At 42.5% G+C, this 23,230-nt stretch overlaps 1 protein-coding gene across 2 annotated transcripts in view; it reads right to left on the bottom strand.

The window, feature by feature from the left end:
- Positions 1-5,407: 5,407 nt before the first annotated feature.
- Positions 5,408-23,230, bottom strand: part of SLC6A1 (solute carrier family 6 member 1) — a 147,160-nt gene continuing 129,337 nt past the window's right edge. For both annotated transcript variants that reach the window (XM_006264451.3, XM_059715989.1), the window contains exons 14-15: positions 13,462-13,629; positions 5,408-7,772 (exon numbers count right to left, since the gene is read on the bottom strand). In XM_006264451.3, the coding sequence (XP_006264513.1) occupies positions 7,668-7,772; positions 13,462-13,629 (273 nt within the window). In that variant the 3' untranslated portion in view covers positions 5,408-7,667. The remainder of the gene's footprint in view (positions 7,773-13,461; positions 13,630-23,230) is intronic.

Consider the following 23,230-nt stretch of genomic DNA (forward strand, 5'->3'; position numbering starts at 1 on the left):
TTTATTTGTGATTTAAACTTAAAGGCAGAAATCCATATGGCTAAATAAAAATACATGAAACATAATTGATTTTTTTTCTATTGTTGAAACTCTTCAATTTGCTTTGAAAAGGCATTTGCTTGCCTAAAGGGGCTCACTTTATGGCTTCCATTAGCTGAGCATTAAACTGCTAAGACAGGAGGGCATGGGGGCTGGCATGGGAGTCCCATGGGGAGGGCAGCAGGGAAGGAAGGCCCGAGGTTGCAATGGGCAACCTGCGTAAACCTCCACCCCAAACACAAGTCTGGGGGTCACATGCCTCCCCATCCCACCCCCCCAGGAGTGCATGCAGCAACAGAAATCTGCCCCCTCCAGCACCCTGGACAAGCCACCTGTAGCTCTGTACTGTTCCCCACCCTGGTCCCAGGCCTCATGCACCTCCTTGGCTGGGCAGTGCCCCCAGCTCCAGGCCTAACTGCAGCCCCTCCCTCACCGTGGGGACCTCAATCTGCTCCCCCATGCACTTATCTTCAGGCAGATGGGGGAGCTACTCTGCACTGATGCTTGGGGCTGTATCCATGGCCACATGCACGTGTGTGAGTGCACACATGCAGGTGGCTCCCCCTGTGTCTCACTCCCCACAGACCCTTCCAGGCTGAAACTCTGCCAGCCTGCAAGGGGAAACCTGCCATTTCCTGCATTTTTCTGCAGTGAACAGAAAACCCAGATTCCTGCATGATACTGAGAATCCAGGACAAATGCTGTCCTGGAATCATGCAGCCCAGGCTTGGGACTTGATGTTCCCATTTCAGGACTGTCCCACTCAATTAGAGATGCCTCTGTCTAAGAGGAGGCCAGGGACCTCGGACCCCTGTGTAGTACCTAAGGGTCGGGCCCCTCTCAGCTTTGCCATCTGCCCCTGGCATGCCGACATTTTATCAGCTGAGGTTGCAGGTGTTTTTGGCACTGTGCCAAAAACATTGCCAACTCCTGTCTTAGCTGTTTAATGTGCTGAATTTGGGGATCTTGAGTAAACTCCTTCTCATCGTGTTGAAACATCTGGTGTTTAATACTGAAACTATGGTAACAAGGATTTTTAATGAATCTGTCAATTAGGGTGGTACCCAATCAGTGAAAAATAACAAGTTCAATTTGATCTCAGTATTGTGGAAGGTCTTAGATTTTGAAGGAAGGAATAACCAAAGACCAGCTAGTAAACAGAGTATGGGATAAAATATACAGTGTGGCTTTATCCAAAAAAGATCGTATCAGTCCAATTTGATATTTTTCTATAATGGGGATTAGATGAAAGCCATGCAGGGGACCTAATCTATCTTGATTTAAACTAAAATGGAGAAGGTGGGGAACAAGATTACAACAATGAAGTGGAGAAGGAGATGACTGAAGGGAAAACTGGAATAATAGAAAATTAGATCTGGAAGAGCTGGAATAGCTGGAGATTACCTTGTCCAACTCCGTGTTTGAGGCAGGGGCATCCCTATATGACCATTCCAACCATATATGTATCTAACTTGTCCTTAAAAACAAGGATAGAAATTCCATAACCTCTCTGGATAATCTGTTCCAAAGCTTGACCAACCTCACAGTTAGAAAGTTCCTCCTAATATCCAACCTTAATCTCCCTTATTGCAATTGAAGACAATTTTACTGTTCCCTGAGACCACAGACCATATTCTATTACCATCCTCTTTATAAGCACCCTTCAGTTATTTGAAGACTGTTATCAAATGCATCCTCAGTCTTCTCTTCCTCAGACTACATTATTGCAACTCATCCAACATTTTCTTATAAGAAAATGATTATAAGGGGTGATAATCAGGCAAGGAAAAGAGCTATCTAAATTAAAAGATGATATTGGTACAGTAAAAAGATGAAATGGGTACAAAGAGGTTGTGAATAAATTTAGATTGGGAACTTGAAAAGATTTTCTAACCATCAGAGGAATTAAGTTCTTGAATGGTTTTCTAAACAAACTAGTATGGACAAACAACCTGATAGAGCTTGATAAATTTGACAGGGTAGAAGAGTTGGAGTAATTAGGTCATGTGAGGCTTTGGATGTTTGATGCCCCCATAAAAGGCTTGATAAGAACAAAATCTTTTGTTCCTATCACTACATGGGTCACTTGGATATAACAGAAATGAATGGTAGTGTAGCACTTCTTGACTTCATGGATAAGACAGGCAGGATTTGGATGCAGATGTCAAAGCTACAAAAGGTTGTCTCAGGGTAACAAGCAATTTCTTGGTGCTAAAGAAGGTTGACTACTCGAGTGATTTGCACAGTGGAAAGAACCTATGGTTCTTGAGATCAGTTAAATTTTGAGGATGTGCTTTTGCTTAGGTTACAAGGTTTTCAACAATTGCATATAGGCAAATAAAAAAAAAAGAGGTTGGGCTGGGTATTGTTATCATCTTTGGGAATTTAGTTGCCTTCCCTGTTCATTCTTCTGTCTCTTGAACTTTTAATATGCTTATCCTTGTTGCACTATATTTTATTGTGTTAATTCAGTGCTTCAGTGTTTCTGCTTCTTCCTTTTCAGAGGCCAGGAAGCTTTTATCCTCCTTGAAAGTAATACTTGACCTCTGGGTTTTTTTGTTGGTTCCCCCCACTCCCCATTCTGGGCCATCTCTCCTAACCATTCTCTTATAGGTACAGTAGCAGAATGGTTACATGAGATCAGAGTTTTAGGCTTGCTCCAGACCTGTACAAAGATTTTGGTCATGATTACATTACTCCCTCATGTGCCACTGACTACAGAACTGACACACCTTAATCATGAGCCCAACTAGGCATAATTAGACTTTGGTGCCTCCCTTCCCCCCATCTCTTTTTTTTTTGAGCAAACCTGTCCTCCAAAGTGCTTGCAATAATTCCTACCATCCATAAATTTTAGAATTCTATCATGAATATTGATTGGGACCAGACACAGGATAGAGTCCTGTAAAAGCCCCCTTGAGGTGTTCTCCCCTGGTAATCCCTGACTATAGTTTCCAGTGAGCTGTGCATCAATTCACGAGCAGTATAATAATTAGGAGTGGGAAAGATGGGCACTGGACCTTGCACCAAGCTAGGAGGAGTGCTGGAATCATCCCTCAACCCTGCAGAGTCTTGTGCTCCATCAGCAAGAGCATTCCCATGGCTTACCCTAGAAATCCAAAACAGTCCGTCTGCTGATGCTGATTTAAGGGCAACAGCCAAGGTGGGCAGAGCTTATGGGGCAGCTCAGCCAGGAACTGTTTAGGACATCCCAGCATGGGTAAAATGTGTACATTTGTTCTCCCATGGCCTCCCCTATTTGGAACCCATGCACCACCCCCTCCCCCAACTCTTGGAACCTGTGTACAACCACTGTACTTGGAACCTGCATGAATCCTGTGCTCTTGGATCCCTGCTCTCACAACCTGTGCACACATCCAACTCTTCGTATCACGTCCCCCCTGCTCCCCTGCATAGTTTGCCTAGGGTACCAGCTCTGCTTGTTAAACCTTTGCTCATGAGAATTTCATTGACAGACTATTTCTTTAGTTTGCCTGTGAGAATTTCATGGGGTGCAGTGTTGAAAGCCGGACTAATATACCACAGCTACTGATTCCCATTTTCCACTAAGCTAGTTTTTAGAAATGTATTTGCTTAGTCCGGGTTCAGTCAAAAAGTACATAGTATATGATTCATTAAATTATTTGAGTGTTTTAACTGAAATTTCCTAACAGGTGAAAGGCCTGAGATTTTCAAAGCCATTTTAAATATTCAAATTAAGAATAGCTTGAAATTTGCACTTAAATATTATATTTATGTTCTAGGCTTTTCCACACAGCTTTTATAATTTCAAGAATTGAATTCTGGCCTGATCTCATGCTTTGTTTCCTTCACTATTAGTTTTAAGGATGTGATTCAATGTTTAATGGATAAGAACTTGCCATGAGTGATTTGATTTCCTTGATGGGTCACCAAAATAGTGGGCACGATCACTGGAAACAGATCATCTGCTGGAATGTGATATAAACTTAGGACACAAACAGGCGAAATTCTCTAGAGAGTGGTTTCTACTTGGTTGGAGGTGTATTGCTTTTCTACTGGAACAGCCATTATTTGTTCTAGGAGAAACTGTGTGAATATCTCTACACACATGGTTTCTGCTGGGAGAGCTTTGATTCTCCCAGCACAGATATACCACGTGTACATAGCCTTAGTGCTTCAAGTCAACCAGAAGCAGAAGTTAACATGTTGTTTCTTGTGAAGTTTCATATTTTCATTGCTTGATGGTGAATCACTAGATTTGGGGTTTTTAAAGGCAAACAGGCATAAAAAAGAGTCCAACCTTGATGACTGCTCAGATGAGTATTTTGTATAATAGATACATATGCCCACATTCTCCATTAGTGTGAATCTTACGTAATTGTTTAGAACAAGATCTGCAAAGTTATTCAGGGAGTTATCATGCATTGATTACAACAGAAAATAGGTGCATAAATATAAGTTAAGCACCTAATCATAAATTAGGCATGATACATTCAGGATCTGAGCCTTAGCGATTAATTCAGCAAAGTATTTAACCATGTGGAAATGTCCCTTTAATTCAGTGAAGTACTGAAGCCAGTGGGACTTTAAAGCATGCTGAAGCACTTTTCTGAGTCAATGTCTTCACCAAATACTTCTGATAAAGGTTTCTAAACATTGGGGAACAAACCCATTGAATGTAATGACTTTTCTGTGAAGAATTATTTTCTCAAAGATTGCCATAGTCAGGCCCTTTATCCTCTGGATTCTATATAAATATCAATAAAGTTGGTCAGGTGAGATGGCAGTGTAAGAGTGATATAGCCAGGATGGTCCAGAAATTATGCAAGAGGAAAGGATTTCTTAGGGTGATAGCTTTTATTTGACTAAATGTGTAGCTGAGATAGAATTAGACAAGCTTTTCTATGCAAGACATTATTCACCAGGTCAGACCTGAATGCAGTGTTTTGTAATCAAAAGCTTCCTTAACTCTATCTCAACTATACAGTTGGCCTAATAAGATAACATCCTAAGAAATTCTTGTCCCTCAGCTGATGTACGAATTGCTGGGCATCATAAATTGCTGAATATTGATTTTAAGGAAGTTATTCCAAACAAGGAGTATTCATAAATAGAATAGTTTATCACAGTTGAACATGCAAAGCAGAAATAAATATCTTCTAGTGCTCTCCAAAATCTATCATTTAACACATCACCTCCCTAGTGCTTAAACTCACTGTCCAGTTATATACCAATTGCCAATTAATTTAGCATAGTGCTATGTTTATGAAGACATAGGCAAAGTGTGATGCAGTCATTTCTTACATTTAGAACTTATTTCCAAGTAAGAAAACAAATCATTTGACTGGATACTTTTACCTTAAGAAAGATAACATAGCATTTCATGTAATGTATAATATAACCTTTATTTTTTTTTTCTCTAAACTCTTGGAAACTTACATAACAACCGTGCTTTAAATATGACACCATTTATAGACATTTAAAATGCATCTTAATTTATAAATATTTTACATTTGGTCCATAGAACAATTTTCAATTTACTAAATAATACTGTACTCTTTTAAACAGGCTCTGTATATATTTTAGAATATGTATATATTACATATATTTTTTTTTATATAGAGATAGATTTGCTTGGTGTTCAGATAATAATTCCTTATTGCAAAAAGCATATATGATCATACAATATTTTTTTTCTTCTTTAGGGTAGATACTACAAAAAGATACAGCTATTCACAGTTTACACACAGTAGTTCTACAACACTATTTTGTGCTATATATGATAAGTTTGTACAGATTTTTGCTAAACAGCAGGTCTGCCAAACATATGCCATAATTGTTTACAATCAAACATTAAATACTGCATTTTTCTTAGAACAACATGGGACTTGATTACATTAAACAATAAAGAGAAAGTTGAAGGTTTTTATCCTTAGTCTAATGAAATTCACAATTATAATGTGGATGTATTATATGTGATACATACGATGTATGTTTATTTTTTCTACCCCCTGATAGCTTACAAGACTTTGCATTTATCTATAGACATTTAGAGTGTATCTTAGATTTCAAAATATTTTACAGCTGATCTACTGTATGAAACAGGTTAAGAGCTACCAAACAATACTCGTTTATGAGATTTCATGACTTAGGTTAAACTATGTGTGTGTGTGTGTGTGTGTGTGTGTGTGTGTATATATTTACTACAATAATGTACTTGACATTCTGAGAATAATACCTTATTGCAAGAACATATGTTGGTCACCTTCAGACAAAAACAACAAAAAAAACCAACATTCACAGCTATTTTTTCACATAATTCTACATAATCTGTGTGCTATCTAATATTGTAGGTTGCACAAAAGTTTGCTGAAAAGCAGGTTTCATTGCACAGTTCTGTCACAGTCATTTACAATCAAACATCAAATACTGCATTTTCCATGCCCCTTGTTGTCTTATAGCTGCCAAACAAGAAATGTGATAGAGGGCCTGATCTTACATTGTCTACACAGGAAGAACTTCCATTATCTTCATTGGGAGTTCTTAGTTGTAGAGGAAATGCCTCAAAGAGTCTATACTGGAGTTTTTATATTATAGAAATAGCTTTCTCTCATACCTTCACCACTATAAATAATGTATATGTAAATAAAAATCCTAAAAATAAAACTGTCTTCAAAATGCTAGAAAAAGTTTAAGATTTATAATTTGCTTGTTAAATACAAACCAAGTTTAAAGTCCCTTAAGAGATTGAATAATCCATGGTTTAGAGCACTAAATTAGAATTTTTGGAGTATGGTACATATTTAAAACACTGTTTGATTTCTGTTATGGTGGCAGTGTAAAATAGTTGTTAATGACGAAGTATAAACAGAAGCAATGGCTGGTTGAGATTGAGAATACAAAAAAAATGTACTGCTTTTATCTGGGAATGTTAGTAAGAGCTCTAGAGAGTTTGATATTCTCACATATTTTCCTAAAAAATGTCAAAATGAAACATTTTGCCTCTATAACATGCATCTGAAATTCATAGAGTATTAACGCATGACAAATGAAAATAAAATACTGCTTTTAAAAGATAAAGTATATTTCACTATCATTAAAAGGATGAAAATATAATAGCTTTTACTAGTATGAATTGTAAGGGCAAACTTCTTACTAGAAATCATATGCATACAAAATACTTTATTCTTGTATATGAAACAACTTTCAAATGTAATTGTACTCCTGCAAAGTCAGAAATAACAGTCTAGGGATTTGGCAATAAGAAATATTGATTAACTAGTAAAAGTCAGCAGCACAAAACCTCAAATCGTCGTGCTAAAAGGTAGATTAAAAATGTCTTACATGTCAATTTACAAATTGCAAGAATTCAACTCTTATTGTGAAAGGATAAAAATATTAACAGTCTGTGGATTGCCAAAAAACACAAAACACTGTTAACATCTGAGCCCACAAAACAGTTTGGTCATACCCACAATGATTTCCTTATAGTGGAGATGGTCTTATTGTTTTGTTTTGTTTTTGTTTTTTTGTTTGGCACTAGAGGTAGGTGATTATATTCTCAGACATAAAGTTGTGGTCATATTCAACCTATTTTTGTTTTCCTTTTTTCCAGAATGCCATTTGTACCTTTCCAATACCAAAATTTAAATATATGCTTCTTTGTTGGCGGAGTTGCTTTGCTGGGCTTGTTCTGGCTCGCTTTCAGGATGAATTATGTCTTCGCTTGGCTGAATCATTACTTGGATACGCTATTTTAAAAAGAATGAAATAAGATTACTGGATACATTTTTCATTCAAGTCAAATCTATCATATTCCTTCCATTATAAGATAACCTTGAATTCAAGATGCACTCCCATTTTCTCTTAATTTAAGAAAAAAATAGGACAGAAAATAGAGACAGTGGGTGTATCTACATGAGACATTTACTGTGGAGTAGACTAATAAGCTCCACGCTAAACATTGCACATCCACACTTGTGCCCCTATTAGGCTGGAGTAAACTAATTACCTCTGCAGCAGGATAGCAGGCCTGTGAGAAGCAGCTAGTATTCACTTTGGATTTGGCCGATTTCGGGAACAGTGATTCAATTTGGTGATTCATATCACTGTCCTGAATCAATTCGGCCAGATCTAATTCAGATATTCAGCTGCTGCTGAATGAGCTGAATCTCTGAATCACACAGGCCCCATTCCCTGCCTGCTCTCCCAGCCCTGGCAATGGCTGCCCCACCTGCCCCAGCTCCTAGCTCTTTGGGAAAAAAAAACAACCCACTCACCAGGTGCTGCCAGGTGGGGGGGGGGGTGATCCCTGCTGCCCCCCACTGCCCCACATCATGTGGGGGGCTCTGCCACAAGCCCCCCAAGCCTCACCTGCTCTCCCAGCCCTTCCACCCCATGGCTGCCCTGACCACTCCAGCTCTGGCCCTTTAAAAACAAAACAAAACAAAACAAAACAAAAAAAACCCAGATTCGCTGGCTCCTGCTCAGCAGGGGCGCAATCCCCACTGCCCCCCCAACTGCTGCACACTATGTGGGAGGCTGTGCACAAGCCCCCAGAAGCCCTGAAGCCACTGTAGCAGCCAGTGAGTCTGGGTTTTGAGGGTTTTTTTCTTAAAGGGCCGGGAGCTGGGTTGGGCAGAGCAGCCATGGGGGGGTGGGGGGGCTGGGACAGTGGGCAGGGGTCCGGAGGATTGTGACAGAGCACCCCATGTGGCATGGGGCTGTGGGGGGCAGCAGGTATCATCCCCCCATCCAGCAGCACCCAGTGAGTGGGGGCTTTTTTTTCAAGGCCTGGGAGCTGAGGCCAGGCAGGACAGATACGGGGGTGGGGGGAACCTGGGGGAGTGGACAGGGGTTGGGGGGAGCTCAGGAGGGCTGGGGGAGCAAGTAGCGGATGGGGCCTGGTGGGGGTCCCCCCAAGGTCCCCTCCCCCTTCCTCTAGCCCCCCCCTCCCCCCCGTTGCCCCCTACTTACCAGCTTGGAGTCCGGATCCAGCTCCTGCTGCAGTGGGTGGGGACTACCCAAATCATGGAAGCTCTCTGAATCTTTTCCAAATCAATTTGGAGAGCTTTGAATCAATTTGGACCTTTAACTGGTCCCCTGATTCGATTCAGATTCTGAGATTCAGCCACCAAATCAGGCTGAATTCTCCTCTGAATTGAATCAGCGCCTGGAGCTTTGCACAGCCCTAAAGGATAGCACTTGTAAATACAGGTACTATCCTGCTGTGGAGTTTTTTATGCAGCAGCAGCATACATATAGAATCTGCCCTTCCTGGGGCATGAGGGTGCTTCAGTGAGGGGGCTGCCTGCTGACTAGCCCTGCAGTGGAGTAGCCTCATACCCCAGCAAGATCCTCTGCAGCACACTGAGCCGGGGGAGGGCCGGGGGGGTTGGGTGGGTGGGGAGCCAGAGCTGCTCTACTGCAGCTCAACATGCTGCAGTCATGGATGCATGTTCAAACAGCATGCCTTGGAGCAACATGTTCCAAAGCAATAAGCTCTGGAGTTTATTGGTTCTTATTAACTGCATGTGTGTATGTGCCCATTTATAAGAATACAACCTCTACAGTTCATATGAGCGCTTCCTGCTCTTCATCAACATTGCAGTGGGGTTCAGCTAAAGAATGTTTCAGTCCTTCCACTTCTGATCCTACCTGGGGTCCAGTAATGATGCAACAAATATAAAGTGAATGTTTTAAAATTAATTAGCAGATTTTGATGCTCCAGCAAGATTTAGAGTTCTGCCTAAACATTTTTGTCAGTATTGCTTTTTCTGAGCTGGTTTGTCTAGATAAGCATCTAGGCATACCACATATGGCTTTTTACCTTTTATTAAAACCTTTAGTAATCCCTTATAAAAAAGTGCTGATCAAATGCTGTAGACTTAATCAAAAAGATTAACAGTTTGCTTATAAGTAAACACTTTCAATAGCTGTGTTAATAACAAACTTTAAGATAAATACTAGTATCAGTAGTCTGCTTTTATCATCTTATAGTCATTTATCAAACCTTTCTATATGGAATTATATGAAGGATAACCAAACAAATCAAGTTCTATTATGGGCTTAAAAAGCAGAGCCAAAGCAACAGCTATCTCCATAAGTAACAAGATTCTAGCTTTATGTAAATATTATAGTAATATACACATAAATATAACATAATCAGGTGTCCTGATGAAGAATACCCTGCCTTCAAAAGGTTGTCTAACTAACTTTATCCCAACCATGCAGTCCATCCAATAAAAAATATCACTCAAAAAATACTTGCCTCTCACATTATAGCAAAAACAAATAGCTAAAACAAAGAGCAAGAAAGATTCAAATAATGAGATAACAGCAACATTTTCCATGGATTTCCATGACACATCAATGAGTCTTTAAGGCTAAGTGAAAAAATATAACTCTGTAGCTTTGCTAAAAATCTTTCTTTGAAACACCAGAGAACTTGGACATACATACATACATACACACACACATACATATATAGATATACACATATATACTTGTTTCACAATGGATTTTATTTTTTGAGGTGCACAGGTTATGAGGCCAGAAAAAGAGGATATGGTCATCTAGCCTCATCCTTTGTAGAATACAGGCCACCGAATCTTTTAATTTAAGACCTTATCATAGTCTTTCTATAAAAAAAAGTATATTTGTGAAATATTTCTCCCAGCTCTGGCCCCATGACAACAGAGCACTGCCCCATGACCACAGACCATTACCAGTACCACAACTAGAGCCAGTGTTGGGACAAAAGAATCTCATAGCACCAGCTCCACAGTCACAGGGCCAGTGCTGGGAGAGAAGAATCTCCCAGCCCAGGTCCCGCAACCACAGAGCTTGTACTGGAAGATCCTTATCTCTTGGTCCCAGACCTGCAATCATGGAGTGGGGGCTGGGAGCTGCCCACTGGTGGGGCAGGGGAAGATTGTCCCTGCCTGGGCTCCAGTGGAAGAGCCCACCCCAACAGCAGGAAGCTTCTAAGGGCAGGGAGCAATCTCCCACCCCCTGCTGACTAGGAGCAAATATGCTCCCAGTCAGGCATCTACGTGTGCACTATTGCTCAGTAAGTACTTGAGAATAAATTGAGAAGAAATTGGCTACCTGTATTTACAAGTAGCATATTTACTCATGATTAGAGCTAAATGCAGAAAGCATCTGCACATGTACACAGTGATGCTTATTATGCAGTAATAATTTCTAATCTCAAGTAAAGTGTTTCATGTACACAAACCCAGTATAAGGTTTAAGTGTTGTTCAAGGACAAGTCTGAATCTGGTAGAGAAGGGATTTAGGTCTCCCATATTCCAGATAAATATCCTCACTGCTCATTTGTTGGCTCTTCTGAGCTCTCTTTTTCTCACCAGAAATTCCATCTTGAACCTAAAAAATCTTTCCCAGTTAACTCTTTGTTGAAACTGGTTTATTTTTATCAAATGTTTCATTTTCAGTGAACTGACATTTTCTGACAAAACCTTTTCATTGTAAAATTCCGAACATGCTCTAATTAGAAGTGAATGTTCCAAATGTAAGCAGCAGCCAACAGAAAACTTCATGTGAGCAAATGTTTGTGATTGTAGCTTTATTTAAGATATAAAAAGGGCAAAACAAAACATCCTGTATTTGTCTCAAAGATTAGGTTTATTGAATTATTCCAATCAGACAGGAAGTTTATGTCAAGCAAGGAACAGATTACAGGTTGAAATATCCTGTGCCAGGATAGATAATTATTTGGGCCTGTGGAGTTCTGGGCAGCTGCCGTGGGCTGGTCAGCACCCCTCCCTACCCTGCCACAACAGCCTGGAGCCCATGCACCCTGATGCTCCTCTCTTGCACCATCAACAGCTCACAGCTGCAGCCCCGACCCCAGCCCTCACCAGACTTGCCCCAACTGGAGCCAATGAGCCAGAACCCATGCACACAGCCCCAACCCCAGCCCACCCTGTGCCTGATCCAGACTCCCTGCCCACACTGAGCAGTGGCTGGGTAGAAATGCAGCGTGGGGGAAATGCAACCCCTCCCCCTCACCACTGCCAGGTCCTCCTTACTACAGCTACCCAGAACCTGTGCCTGGGCTGCCCTGTGGCTCCTTACCACCACCTCCAGGCCAACCAGCAGTAGCAGTGCAGAGGAGATGCAGGACAGCTCAGGCATGGGCTCTGGGCAGCTGCAACAGCAGCAAGAAGGGCCTAGCAGCAGTGAAGGGGAGGGGTCACTTTTCCCCCACATTGAACAGCAGCTTCTGCCTGGCCACTGCTTCTGCTGCTGCTCAATGTGTGGAAGCAGTCCAGAGCAGGCACGGGGCAGGTCAGGTCAGGGCTGTGCACATGGATTCTGGTTGGTCAGGAGCTGGTCTTCTCTGGCTGGACCAAGTCCAAAGGAGGTATGCAGGTTCCCACTATGGGGTGGGGGCCCATTGGTGGCAAGAGCCAGAAGAAGCTGCCACCACCACCTGGGCTGTCTAGAAAGGCAGTCCAGCTGTGGAGCCACCCCAGCTCCACTGCATGCCCAGGGGACAGTGGGACATGCCACAAGCTGGACGGTGCCTGGTCCAGGCAGGACCAAGGGACCCACCATGGGCAAGACAAAGTCCTTCTATGGACCAGATCTGGCCCACAGGCCATATTTTGGCCATTCCTGGGCTATGTTATATTAGAAGATTATGCACGATGCCAATGTAGACTGCTGGCCCTATCATACAGCATTATTTGCATGTGCAATCACAGTATGGACATTCAAAAAGCCTGTTGCAGAATCAATCTAAGTCACATAGTTTTCTGTAAGCAGCATAGTTTAGATCAGTAGGCAACAGAACACACATTTGCCCTTTGGTGGTGGCAGAGGTGGGAGAGGGGTGCAAATCATAGACTGTGTTCTGTCATTTTTAAACAAGTCTGTATGCTGAACTTGTTATATTATGGGTATAAACTGGTTTTTGATCACTTATATTGGTAAAATTATAATGCCTATACCTTTCCACTGAATATAGGCAGTCAGTTCTTATGGGCAAGAGCTACCTCAGTCACAGTATTCTGCACTTACACACTGATCAAGAACCAGGACATAGGCAGAAATGATCAGTTTTGTATTGGGGCAAATTAGATATCATTTTGATCATATATATCAACATTGCTATTTGGTTTGCCAGGCATAAAGTGCTAGGAAGCCAAGTTTTTGGAACTGATAGGGCCTAATAATAGTGATATCTGTTATACCAACAGCTGCATTACTATATAAAGTCTTTAAGAATACCATTAGCCTTATTATTTTTCATGCTGACATTCTTGGTTTCATGTTCTTATATTTGCTATAAAATGCCTGAGCTAAAATGATAAATGATGGGAAGCAACAACATACCAATCTCGCCAGATATCCCAATAAATATCTTGCAAAAATAAATCAATAAATAAATGCGCCTGAAAAATAGTGACCTACCTGTTTTAAGGAGCCTTTTAAAGTAAGAAACATGTATGCCATATAGCCTGGAATCAGCACCATAGAAGAAAGAGCCATAAGCCAGCCAACCCCTTGGCCCCATGTTGGGAAAACATAGTTCCCCATAGTAAGAGGAGTCATCTGGACAGCACTGAAGATAAACACTCCCTGAAAAATAAATTTAAAACAGTCAAGGTGGCTTTAATTCCTAAAGGTCTCCATGTTTTCTACCGAACTCTATTGCATTGACTTGGGTTCAGTCATAGGACTGCTTTTGCAGGCATGCACAAAAGTTAAGTTCCCCCTTAAGTACTCATATCATCATGCTCTAGCTTCAGGCCTGGGGGCACAGCCACTGATACAAGGTGGAGGAACCTTGGCTCATCCACTTCAACGTGCTGGCAAGTACAACTGTGCCATTGCAGACACGAGGAGTATGTTGTGAAAGGAAATGGCTTCCATGGCTCAGAGCAAGATGGAGTTAGGAGCTGATTTCTGACTGAACCCCATTCCAAGGCTTTATGGATGGAACAGCTACATGCTCAATGGGGCTGGATTGCAAAGTTGTGTTTGAGCCCTTGAGTAGGACTTGTGAAATAAATTTGGGGGTCTGGTACTTTCTCATGGGGGGCACCTCCCATTTGGGAAGCAGGAAATATAGAAATGTTATTTGAATTTTAAGCTGATTTTATAAGATTTTAAATACATTTATAGAGATCAGACTTAATTGCCACACTTTATTACATAAGGTACTTGCAATTCTCACAAATTTGGCAGCTCCCCAAGCTTGAGGACTTGATATAACTGTACTCTCATTTTTTCCCACCCCAACCCTGCCATAGGCCCTGCAATTGAGAGTCTGCAACAAAAAAATAAATCATTATTGGTAATGATTTGAGTTTATCTGCTTTAAATCAGGGATTGGCAACCCATGGCCTGCAGGCCAGATGGACTAGACGGATTCTGCAGATCATTGAATACAAGCAACATGCAAAAATGCATTTAATATTGTGTCTCTTTTCCTTAATATTATCAATTTGTTTTGCTGCGGCCTTGAGCTACTGCAAATAATTTCCCATTATCTCTTAAGAAATAAGGAACAAACTTTAACTATGTGCATGCCTTACATGATTCTGAACAAATCTATAGGCAAGTTATTTTCTGCTCAAAGTCAAAATCCAATACCTTTACTAACATTGAACAATTCCTTGCTCAGATTATTATTACCAGTTTTAAGGGACTGCAGGGGGGGAAGCAATCTATTTTTCAGTGTAAGACTGAATCGTTCCTGTTACGATCCATGAGCAATTGGATTGTTGTCTCCCTAGTTGCTGGGCACCGCATGGAGTCAGGGTCTAACATCTTGGTGTAGTCAGCAGGATTCAACACACATTTGGAAGGGGCGGATCATCCCGATCCTACCAGGGTAAGGCCTTGCAGGTGTACAAGGTTCTCTTGGGCCTGGACTACCTCGGCATGAACTAGGTTCTCCTGGGCTGCCTCAGCTATTGTACCCCATCTTTTACCCTTCCCCTGTAGCATGGCAGTGGGTTCAGAGGATTTTCCTCTGTGTGTGTGGGGTCAGGGTGACCTCTGTGTTTTTATTGAGAATTGGGTTAAACGGAATGGGGATCTGGGACCCCAGGAGAATCCATCTAGCTCAGCTTGGATTATGGCCGAGAGTTGGGCCTAGGGAATTTTATGCAATAGATCATGGAAGCAGGCCTTCTGTAAAGCAACTGCTCTCCAGGCTTTAGCTTAGAGCGTTCAAGATTTCACCTCCAGACTGCTGACACCTAAGAGACATAGTAAAGCCTGCACTCTGCCCAGGTGTACCTGGATTCTTATGACAGCTCTGGGCTTAGTAGATACAGAATTGTTTAATTGTCTGTATTGTTGCTTTTTTGTTCTTGTTCTGTATCAATAAATTCACCTATTATCAACTGGCAGGTGTTGTGGTCAGTCTGAGGATTGTGTCCATCCAAAACAAAGGTATAGGTGCTGGGTTCAAATCTAGTCCAACAATTGGCAACTCCACCAGGATGCAAGAGTAGTAACCTGACTGATCAGAGAATGTGTTGATGCAGAGTGATCTGTTTTAGAGGAGTTAGCTGAAACTTGTAGTAAGGTAAAGTTATATAGGAAGTAACTGAAGTTATAAGTATTGTGCAGGAGATGTTGTTTTTTACTTCTGACCAGGAAATTTTGGTTGTCCATGTCAGGCAGAGTAGCGGACATGAGTATATGCTGTGATCTGCTTAGAATTAAGTAAGAACCTCCTGTTGTGTTTACAATAGGAAGCTAGAAAGCAAAGGAAGTCAGCTCTCTGCTGGAAAGACTGTATGAATGAACAGGGTCCTTTAACTCTAAGGTCCTTGGGAGAATAATTACAGTCTTCTATGCAAAAAGAACAAAAGCAGGTGTGTTTTTGCTGTGAAGTTTGTAAAGTGTAAGTTGGCAATGTAGGTTATAGCAAGATAAAGTGTTATACAGGCAGTGTAGCTTCAGAAAAAATCAAAGATAATTAGAGACATGTAATACATACACTCTAGAATCCTGTGTGTACCAGAAAATAGAGGCAAAACTAGCACAGAAAGAGATGAGGTATGTTACTAGTTATTCTCTGCAGTGGCAGAGAATTTGTGATTAGAAGTGAAGGGAAGTTTGGTTCTCCCTCCTGCCCCTCCAGGAACAGTGAAAAGCCTAGAAAAGATAGAGATTGTTACAACAGTGTAACAGCTTGATTAGGAAACATCAGGGTACAGCTGTGTAAAGAGAGATCATTGCCCAGAATTAATGAGTTACTCTGAGCAGGGAAAGAGGAGGGAGCTTATCAGAGGCGTGTTTTGTTTTTCTCTGAAAAGGCAGAGTTTAAAAGTTTCCTTTTTAAGGTAGGAAAAGTTTTCTTAAAGGGATTGTGTGTAGTGTGTAATTTGTCACCCACGGTCTTTAAAAGATAATTTCTTAGTCCTAAAGTGGAGCTTGCTGAGCTGTACAGCTGTAAAAGAAAGAAATTTGATGGATAAGTTGATTTGCAAAGATCAAGGCAAGAAGGTGCCACTGATGAGAATGAACTATGAAGCCTGTAGCCCAGAAAGAGTTATGATTAAAATCTATTAAGGAAAAGGAAAACTAAAAGTTAAGTAAAACCTAGAAAAAGTGTTAGGATTCAAAAGAGTTGCTAAAGAGAGAGAAAAAGGAAAAATAAAAATCAAATAAAGAGTCTGCAGAGCCCTAAAAAATCAAGTGATCGAGCAGTCCAGAGAAGGGGAACAAAGAAGAAGATCACTGTTAAAGCTGCCAGAGCTGGGAGCTTGCAATCTCAACTGACCTGGGGGGGGGCCAAGAAGCCCAGAAGTGAGAGGCTGTGCCCATAAGAAGTAAAGAAGAACAGAGCAGGAGAGTAGAGAGTTTAATCCTAAGAATGACCTAAAACTGCCACCCTCCTAGGTGTGGTTACTATAATAGAGCTACCTGTAGCAGGGTAGGCTCTACAAAATGCTGCATAATAACCACCCTAGGGAAGCAGCAGAGGCAAATATAAAGTGCCTTAAAAACCTTAGCTCTCACCTCCTTGTAAGTTATCCTTCATTAACAAAAAGCTAAGGGGAGCATACTCCAACAGAAAAGACTTTTGGTGTAAGACAAGAAAAAGAGATGTGTGGCATGAAATGCCCGCCACTTTAAGAGAAGAACACTGCTGTAAAAGCAGCCTCTGCAAGGTGCAAGGAGGAGAAATTTTTAAATAAGTGCCAACCTGGCTATAAGCCAAGCAAAGCCAGCCACAGTGTATAAACAAACTAATGAGAAGGGGTGAGCCCCTCCCTTTTTGTCCTTGTGTTTTACAGGATGGAACTACCACTGAAGACAAGAAAAAAATCAAGCTTGACTGTGTCATGTGTAATGATTGTGTTTTACTACGTCTTTAAAATGCTGTTATTATAAGTAATTGTGATGTCAACTATGATGAACTATGAAATGTAAAGCGACACTTCTTAATAAGCTATAAAATACCTGAAGAATGGCTACAAAAATGATACATCATGCAGAGCATCACTTCGCAGAGTTCAGCCGTGCCAAAAATCAAGAAGGCTATTGAATTGTTTGTTTTATTGTCATCCTTTGTTTCCCTTTTGCCCCCTTGTTTTTGTTTTGTTTGTGTTAAAATTAATGTATTTTAATTTGTATAGTATAAATAGTAATGTAATGTCATTTTATTAATTCCCCAAATTTATGCAAAGATTAGAAATACAAAGTGAAATGATAAAATCCAAAGGAAAACCAGGGCCTTCCTATGCAAACAGCATACCCAGTTTCCATGGCAAGTTAATAAAAAGTCCTAACCCTTATAATTTATCCAAACTTTTACAAAATGGAGAGGCACTAGTAGTGCTACAGTAGCACCAAGCATCTAGTTAATATTCAGCTGCATATTCATGCCAATGCAAAAGCAGAAAATATTCCTATGGTACCATCGTCCCAGTTTCTGGCTTGGTCCCAGGCAGGAAAGCAAATAGCCTAAGCACTGTCTCACTCATTACCAACGATGGGCAAAAAGGTCAGTCCTTTGTCCAAGTAACACAAAGCACCATCTACCTTGCCAGGCCCAAGGGGTGTATTGTGCAGAGAAAGTGATGACCTTTGGAGAATTGGCTAGGTTTCTTTTTTGCTGCATATACTAATTCTGTGAGGGAGTGTTAGGGTGACAATATTTGGATCTTGGGGAGCACTGGATTTGCAGCTGAATAAAGGCTTGTATGTGTCTCAGCAAAAGCTGCTGGTCACAAGGCAGGATGATATATTAAAAGTAACTAACTTTGCAAATGTTTAAGCAAGCAGTTTTCTAACAATGGGATTCATAGATGTAGGGTCGGAAGGGACCTTGTAGATCTTCTAGTCCGACCCCCTGCCATGGGCAGGAGAGAAAACTGGGCTCAAATGACCCCAGCCAAGTAAACGTCAAGCTTCCTCTTAAAGACCCCCACGGTAGGAGCCATCACCACTTCCCTTGGAAGTTGGTTCCAGATCCTAGCCACCTTGACTGTGAAGTAGTGCCTCCTGATGTCTAGGCTAAACCTACTCTCTAGCAGTTTATGGCCATTATTCCTTGTTACTCCGGGAGGCGTTCAGGGGAACAAGGTCTCTCCCAAACCCCGCTGGTCCCCCCTAGTAAGTTTATAGACGGCCACCAGGTCCCCCCTCAGCCTTCTCTTGCAAAGGCTGAACAGGTTAAGGTCCCATAGCCTCTTCTCATACGGTCTGCCCTGCTGTCCCTAAATCATGTGAGTGGCCTTCCTCTGGACCCTCTCAATGCTGTCCACATCCCTCCTGAAGTGCGGTGCCTAGAACTGGACACAGTAATCCAGTTGTGGCCTGACCAATGTCACATAGAGGGGGAGCATAGTGTGAAGAACAAGATGCAACCTGCCAGCTATTGTCAGGAGATAAAGCAGAAGCAAAACCTTGGAGATGGTGCTGAAGTCAGCAAGAAACCAGAAAGAACCAGCAAGTGAGCGAAGGAAGCGGAGGTCAAAGTCTTACACGTGTGCTCTTAGCAGAGAGGCATGTAAATGAATGAAACGCATAGACAATACCATGCTAATGAGGCAAACAGTAAACAGAGCTAGTGTGAGATGGGAGAAGAAATGGTTGGAACCGAAGGAGGGATGAGAGCACAGTGAATTTTAATGAGTAGAAACCAAGGTGTATAAAATGTGAAAAAAAACTAATGTTCAGGGCTGCTCCCCATGTTCACAGGCTGTGTGTATGTGAGGGAGCTCGCCCGAAGCTGTCTCCATGCTAAATAAAGCTGTTGCAAGCAATGTGTACAAGTAGCATTTGCTCCCTGCTTGCTTTGGTTAATGAGTAACATGATCCATGAGCGATTGGACCACTGTCTCCCTAGTCGTTGGGTGCCACATGGAGTCGGGGTCTAACAGTTCCTACTTATATATATGACCATCATTATCAATAGCTTGCTTCCCAGTATTTTGAAGATAACTTCTTTCTAAGAATTGCAAATGAAAAACAGTTATGGAAAGCAGATGCTGACATTTTTCATAAAATGGGTGAAGGGTACCTATTAGCAGCAGGGATGTGTTAACTTCCATTTAAGCCAGTGACTCAACTGGGTGATGTGACATCATAGGGTGCTGTGTGATCCTTAAGGGTGCTACAGGGTACAGCACAATATTAGCACTATTAGATGTGCAAACACCTACACATAATTCACAAGATAAACCCAGAGATTTCAAATAGGAATCCATAATGAAAATACATTCTGGACAGCTGGGTTTTGCTGCAAGCAGTGATGTTGATGTTATGCCTCACTAACTCCCAAGCCACAATGGCAGTTTGTCTTACTGGGTGATCACTCTTTGGGTTGTTGATGAGCATTCTTACATTCCAGGTTCCAAAGTTTAGCTTTTCCTTATTTTGACAGTAGGACTGGTCACCCTGCTGGGTGCAGTTTCCCAGCCAAGAGAGACAGGACAGCCTATTTTTGAGGCACCTTTTCTAGCCCCCTCCCCACCATGGTGAGCAGAGGGTATCCTAAAAGGGGCTGTAAAGTCATGGACGCAGCTGCTAAAGGACACCCCTGTCCTGACACATGGGCTCCCGACGGCATCACTCTCAGGGTCATTGGAACATGCAAGCCTCTCCACCACAACAAGGTGACAATCTTTGGGGAGGTATGCTACTGTACAGTAGTGTTGATGGACACTAACTGTGATGCAACACCACTGCACAGTAGCATCTGAAAAAAAAACGTGGGGATGCTAATACACAGTAAATCAGTCATTTACTACTTGGTTATGCAAGTACTAAATGACTGTGCAATAACAACTTCACAGTCTTCTGCTCATGTAGACACGGCCCATACTATCTAAAAGAATTCGGCTTATTTATTTGATATAGGGTTTTCTGCATGCTTAATGGTAGTGTTCTTACTTTCTTTTATCTCCACATATTCAACCCATTTTTTAAAGTGCCCTGTCAGGCAGGTAAGCATGTACCTAATTTTAAGCTTGTGAGTGCTTATAACAAAGTCAGTAGGACTGCTCACAAGTTTAAATTCAGGCAGTTACATACCTGGTTGAACTGGGGCCTATGGAATTACTACAGCTTAGTACTAGTGTGATTTTTTTTTTCTCTTTGGGAAAGAGATGAAAACAACAACAATTTACTTTAATCAATATTTTTAGTAGATAATTTAGACTTTAGATTTAAAAAACAAAACAAAACAAGCTGATCTCTTCAAGTTTTTCAGTTTTCCAATGGAAAAATTTTGGGAAGAAGATACTTTCCCTGAAAATTATCTTTTAAATAAAAAGGCAGGATCACAGTGCATCAGCATGTATGTAGACACCACTGAGATGCTTTTCTGCTTTATTCCAAGTTGGTTTTAACCTGCATCTTAGTACTATCTCAGCAATATCTTTATGCTGAATGTCCACAGATATATGAAGTTGAAGTGGAAAAGAAAAGAGATGAAGGGAAAAGAAATAAATAACCATGCAGGTAGACAAATAGATAAATAAAAAATGGCAGAAATTTTTCTGATTTAGGAAGACCTGGCAATGTTCACTAACAACTTTCATCATAATTTAGTCCTTGATTCCCTCTGGTTCAGTTAAACAAAAAATTGTTAGGCATTCACCAAAAGCCAGGTTGGCACAAGTGGATGTACTTTAATCACATTTTGTATTTTGGGCACAACGTTGCATCTGATCAGTGAAATTCCATTTCTGTCAATGAAGTGAAGCCACATGATAACAGCTGAAAACCTGATCCATAGTATTTTACATAGTACTGACTTTCTATTGTATTTTTCCTTCTCTTTCTTTCAAAATTGATGTATTTTTCTACCATGCCCACTACTTCATTTTTTACTGTTTCCTTTTAGTTCAGACTTCCTTTCTGCTCACAATTTCTCTTAAATGGAAAATGACCACAGTAATATTTTTGAATATGCATCAGACTTTGGACCAAGTCTTTTCACTGCTTTCAGGCCCAATGAGTTGATGATACCTGTGGCGGAGTACCTTTGGGGGCTCTCACAGGCTCTGAGGGAGGCCTGTTTTGGGGGAGCAGCAGGGAAACCTCCCCCAGGTACCATTTTAAGGGGGGAGATATGCGGCAGGGCACTGTTGGTACCTTCCACTTTAAAATCTGGGCCAAGCAGTCAGCAGGTGCTTGATTGTGGCAGCCATTTTAGATCCCTGGCTGCCTATATAAACAGATCAGTTCCCTACTGGTGGGCAGCAACATTGCCTGGCAGCAGCATCGCCTGCTTGCAAGGCTTCATGTATCATCCTGGAGGTAAGGGAAGGAGCTGTAGGGGATGGCTTGGAGGCTCCTGGTCCTGGGCATAACCTAAAACTGCACCCTGCCAGGAGTGGGTGGCCTGGTTGGGCTTTCAGTGGTGCAGGAGCCTCCAGGAAATGCCAGGCCATTGATAACCCCAGTGAAAGGTGAGAAGGGGCGCCTTAACCCTAGCCCTCACCTTCGGGTGTGTTTAAGTAATACCAGAAGTAGTGGGGGTCAAGCACAGCTATGTTCACCTGAGCCCGGGGGGCTTATAAGACCCTGAGGAGGGAGAGCGGGGGCCAGGCACGGCTGTGGCCACCTGAGCCCTGTGGTATGTAAGACCCCAAGGAGGGAGAGTGGAAGCCAGGCACGGCTGTGGCCACCTGAGCCCTGTGGGGTGCAAGACCCAAGGAGTGAGAGTTGGGAGGACCAGACATGGCTGCAGCAACCTGATCCCTTTGGGGTGCAAGACCTCAAGAGACCCTGAGGAGGGAGAGTGGGGGCCAGGCATGGCTGAGGCCACCTGAGCCTTGTGAGGGGGCAGAACCCTGAGGAAAGATAGTTGGGGCCAGGCATGGCTACGGCCCCCTGAGCCCACTGGGGAGCAAAGCCCCATGGCCCCAAGTGAGGGGAGCGGTGCGGAGCCCCAAATGAGGAGCCAGGGGCCTGTGTGGAGCCCCAGTGAGGGGGCAGAGATGAGGAACCCCAGTAAAGGGGGGGAAAACCAGAGGACTGAGAGCCCAGTATGTTTATATATAGAGAGAGAGTACAATGACATGCTGCTCCAGGTGGGGAGTGAGAGCCCCTGTGAGACCCTGGAACACCAGTCATGGTGTGAGTTACCCCAGCTCCCACAACCAGGCGGGTAACCCCTAGTATGGACCAGAAGGCAGATCCAAGAGAGTGAAAGGGCTAGTGGCAGAGGTCTGATGTAGGATATCCTCGAGTGGTCAATGCTAGGGCCAGGACCAGAATGTTCAAAAGGGCCAGGGGCCCATCACGAGGGACACCCAGAGCTGAGGGTCTGAGGTATCAATTGGCCTTGGAGGTGAGGCCAGGGCCTGTGTGGCCAAAGGTCCTGGGGGAACCATGCCTGAGCGGGGAAATGGTTTCAGGGAGCCAGATAGCCCGAATGAGGGTGGAGTAGGCTGCCTGAATGGAGGGATCTTAGAGGGATCCTGATTGGAGGATTCTGAGGCCCAGTGTGGGGCTGGTGAGATCAACAGCTGAATGCCATCTGCGAGGCATGGGCTGTGGTGTAGGGGAGGTACGGAGCCGCAGATAGCACCCCCTGGCATTGGGGCATGAATGGGCAGCCTCCCACCTTAATTAACATCTTAATTAATTAAGAACAAGGCATGGCAGGAGAGTCAGGTGGGGGGCGTGCCCAAAGGCAAGTGGGGAACCTAGCACTCTGGCTAGGCAGGGAGCCCCACTTTGCCACAGTATAATCTGGTGA

The sequence above is a fragment of the Alligator mississippiensis genome, chromosome 12, assembly GCF_030867095.1.
Source record: "Alligator mississippiensis isolate rAllMis1 chromosome 12, rAllMis1, whole genome shotgun sequence".
In the NCBI taxonomy this organism is placed as follows: domain Eukaryota; kingdom Metazoa; phylum Chordata; order Crocodylia; family Alligatoridae; genus Alligator; species Alligator mississippiensis.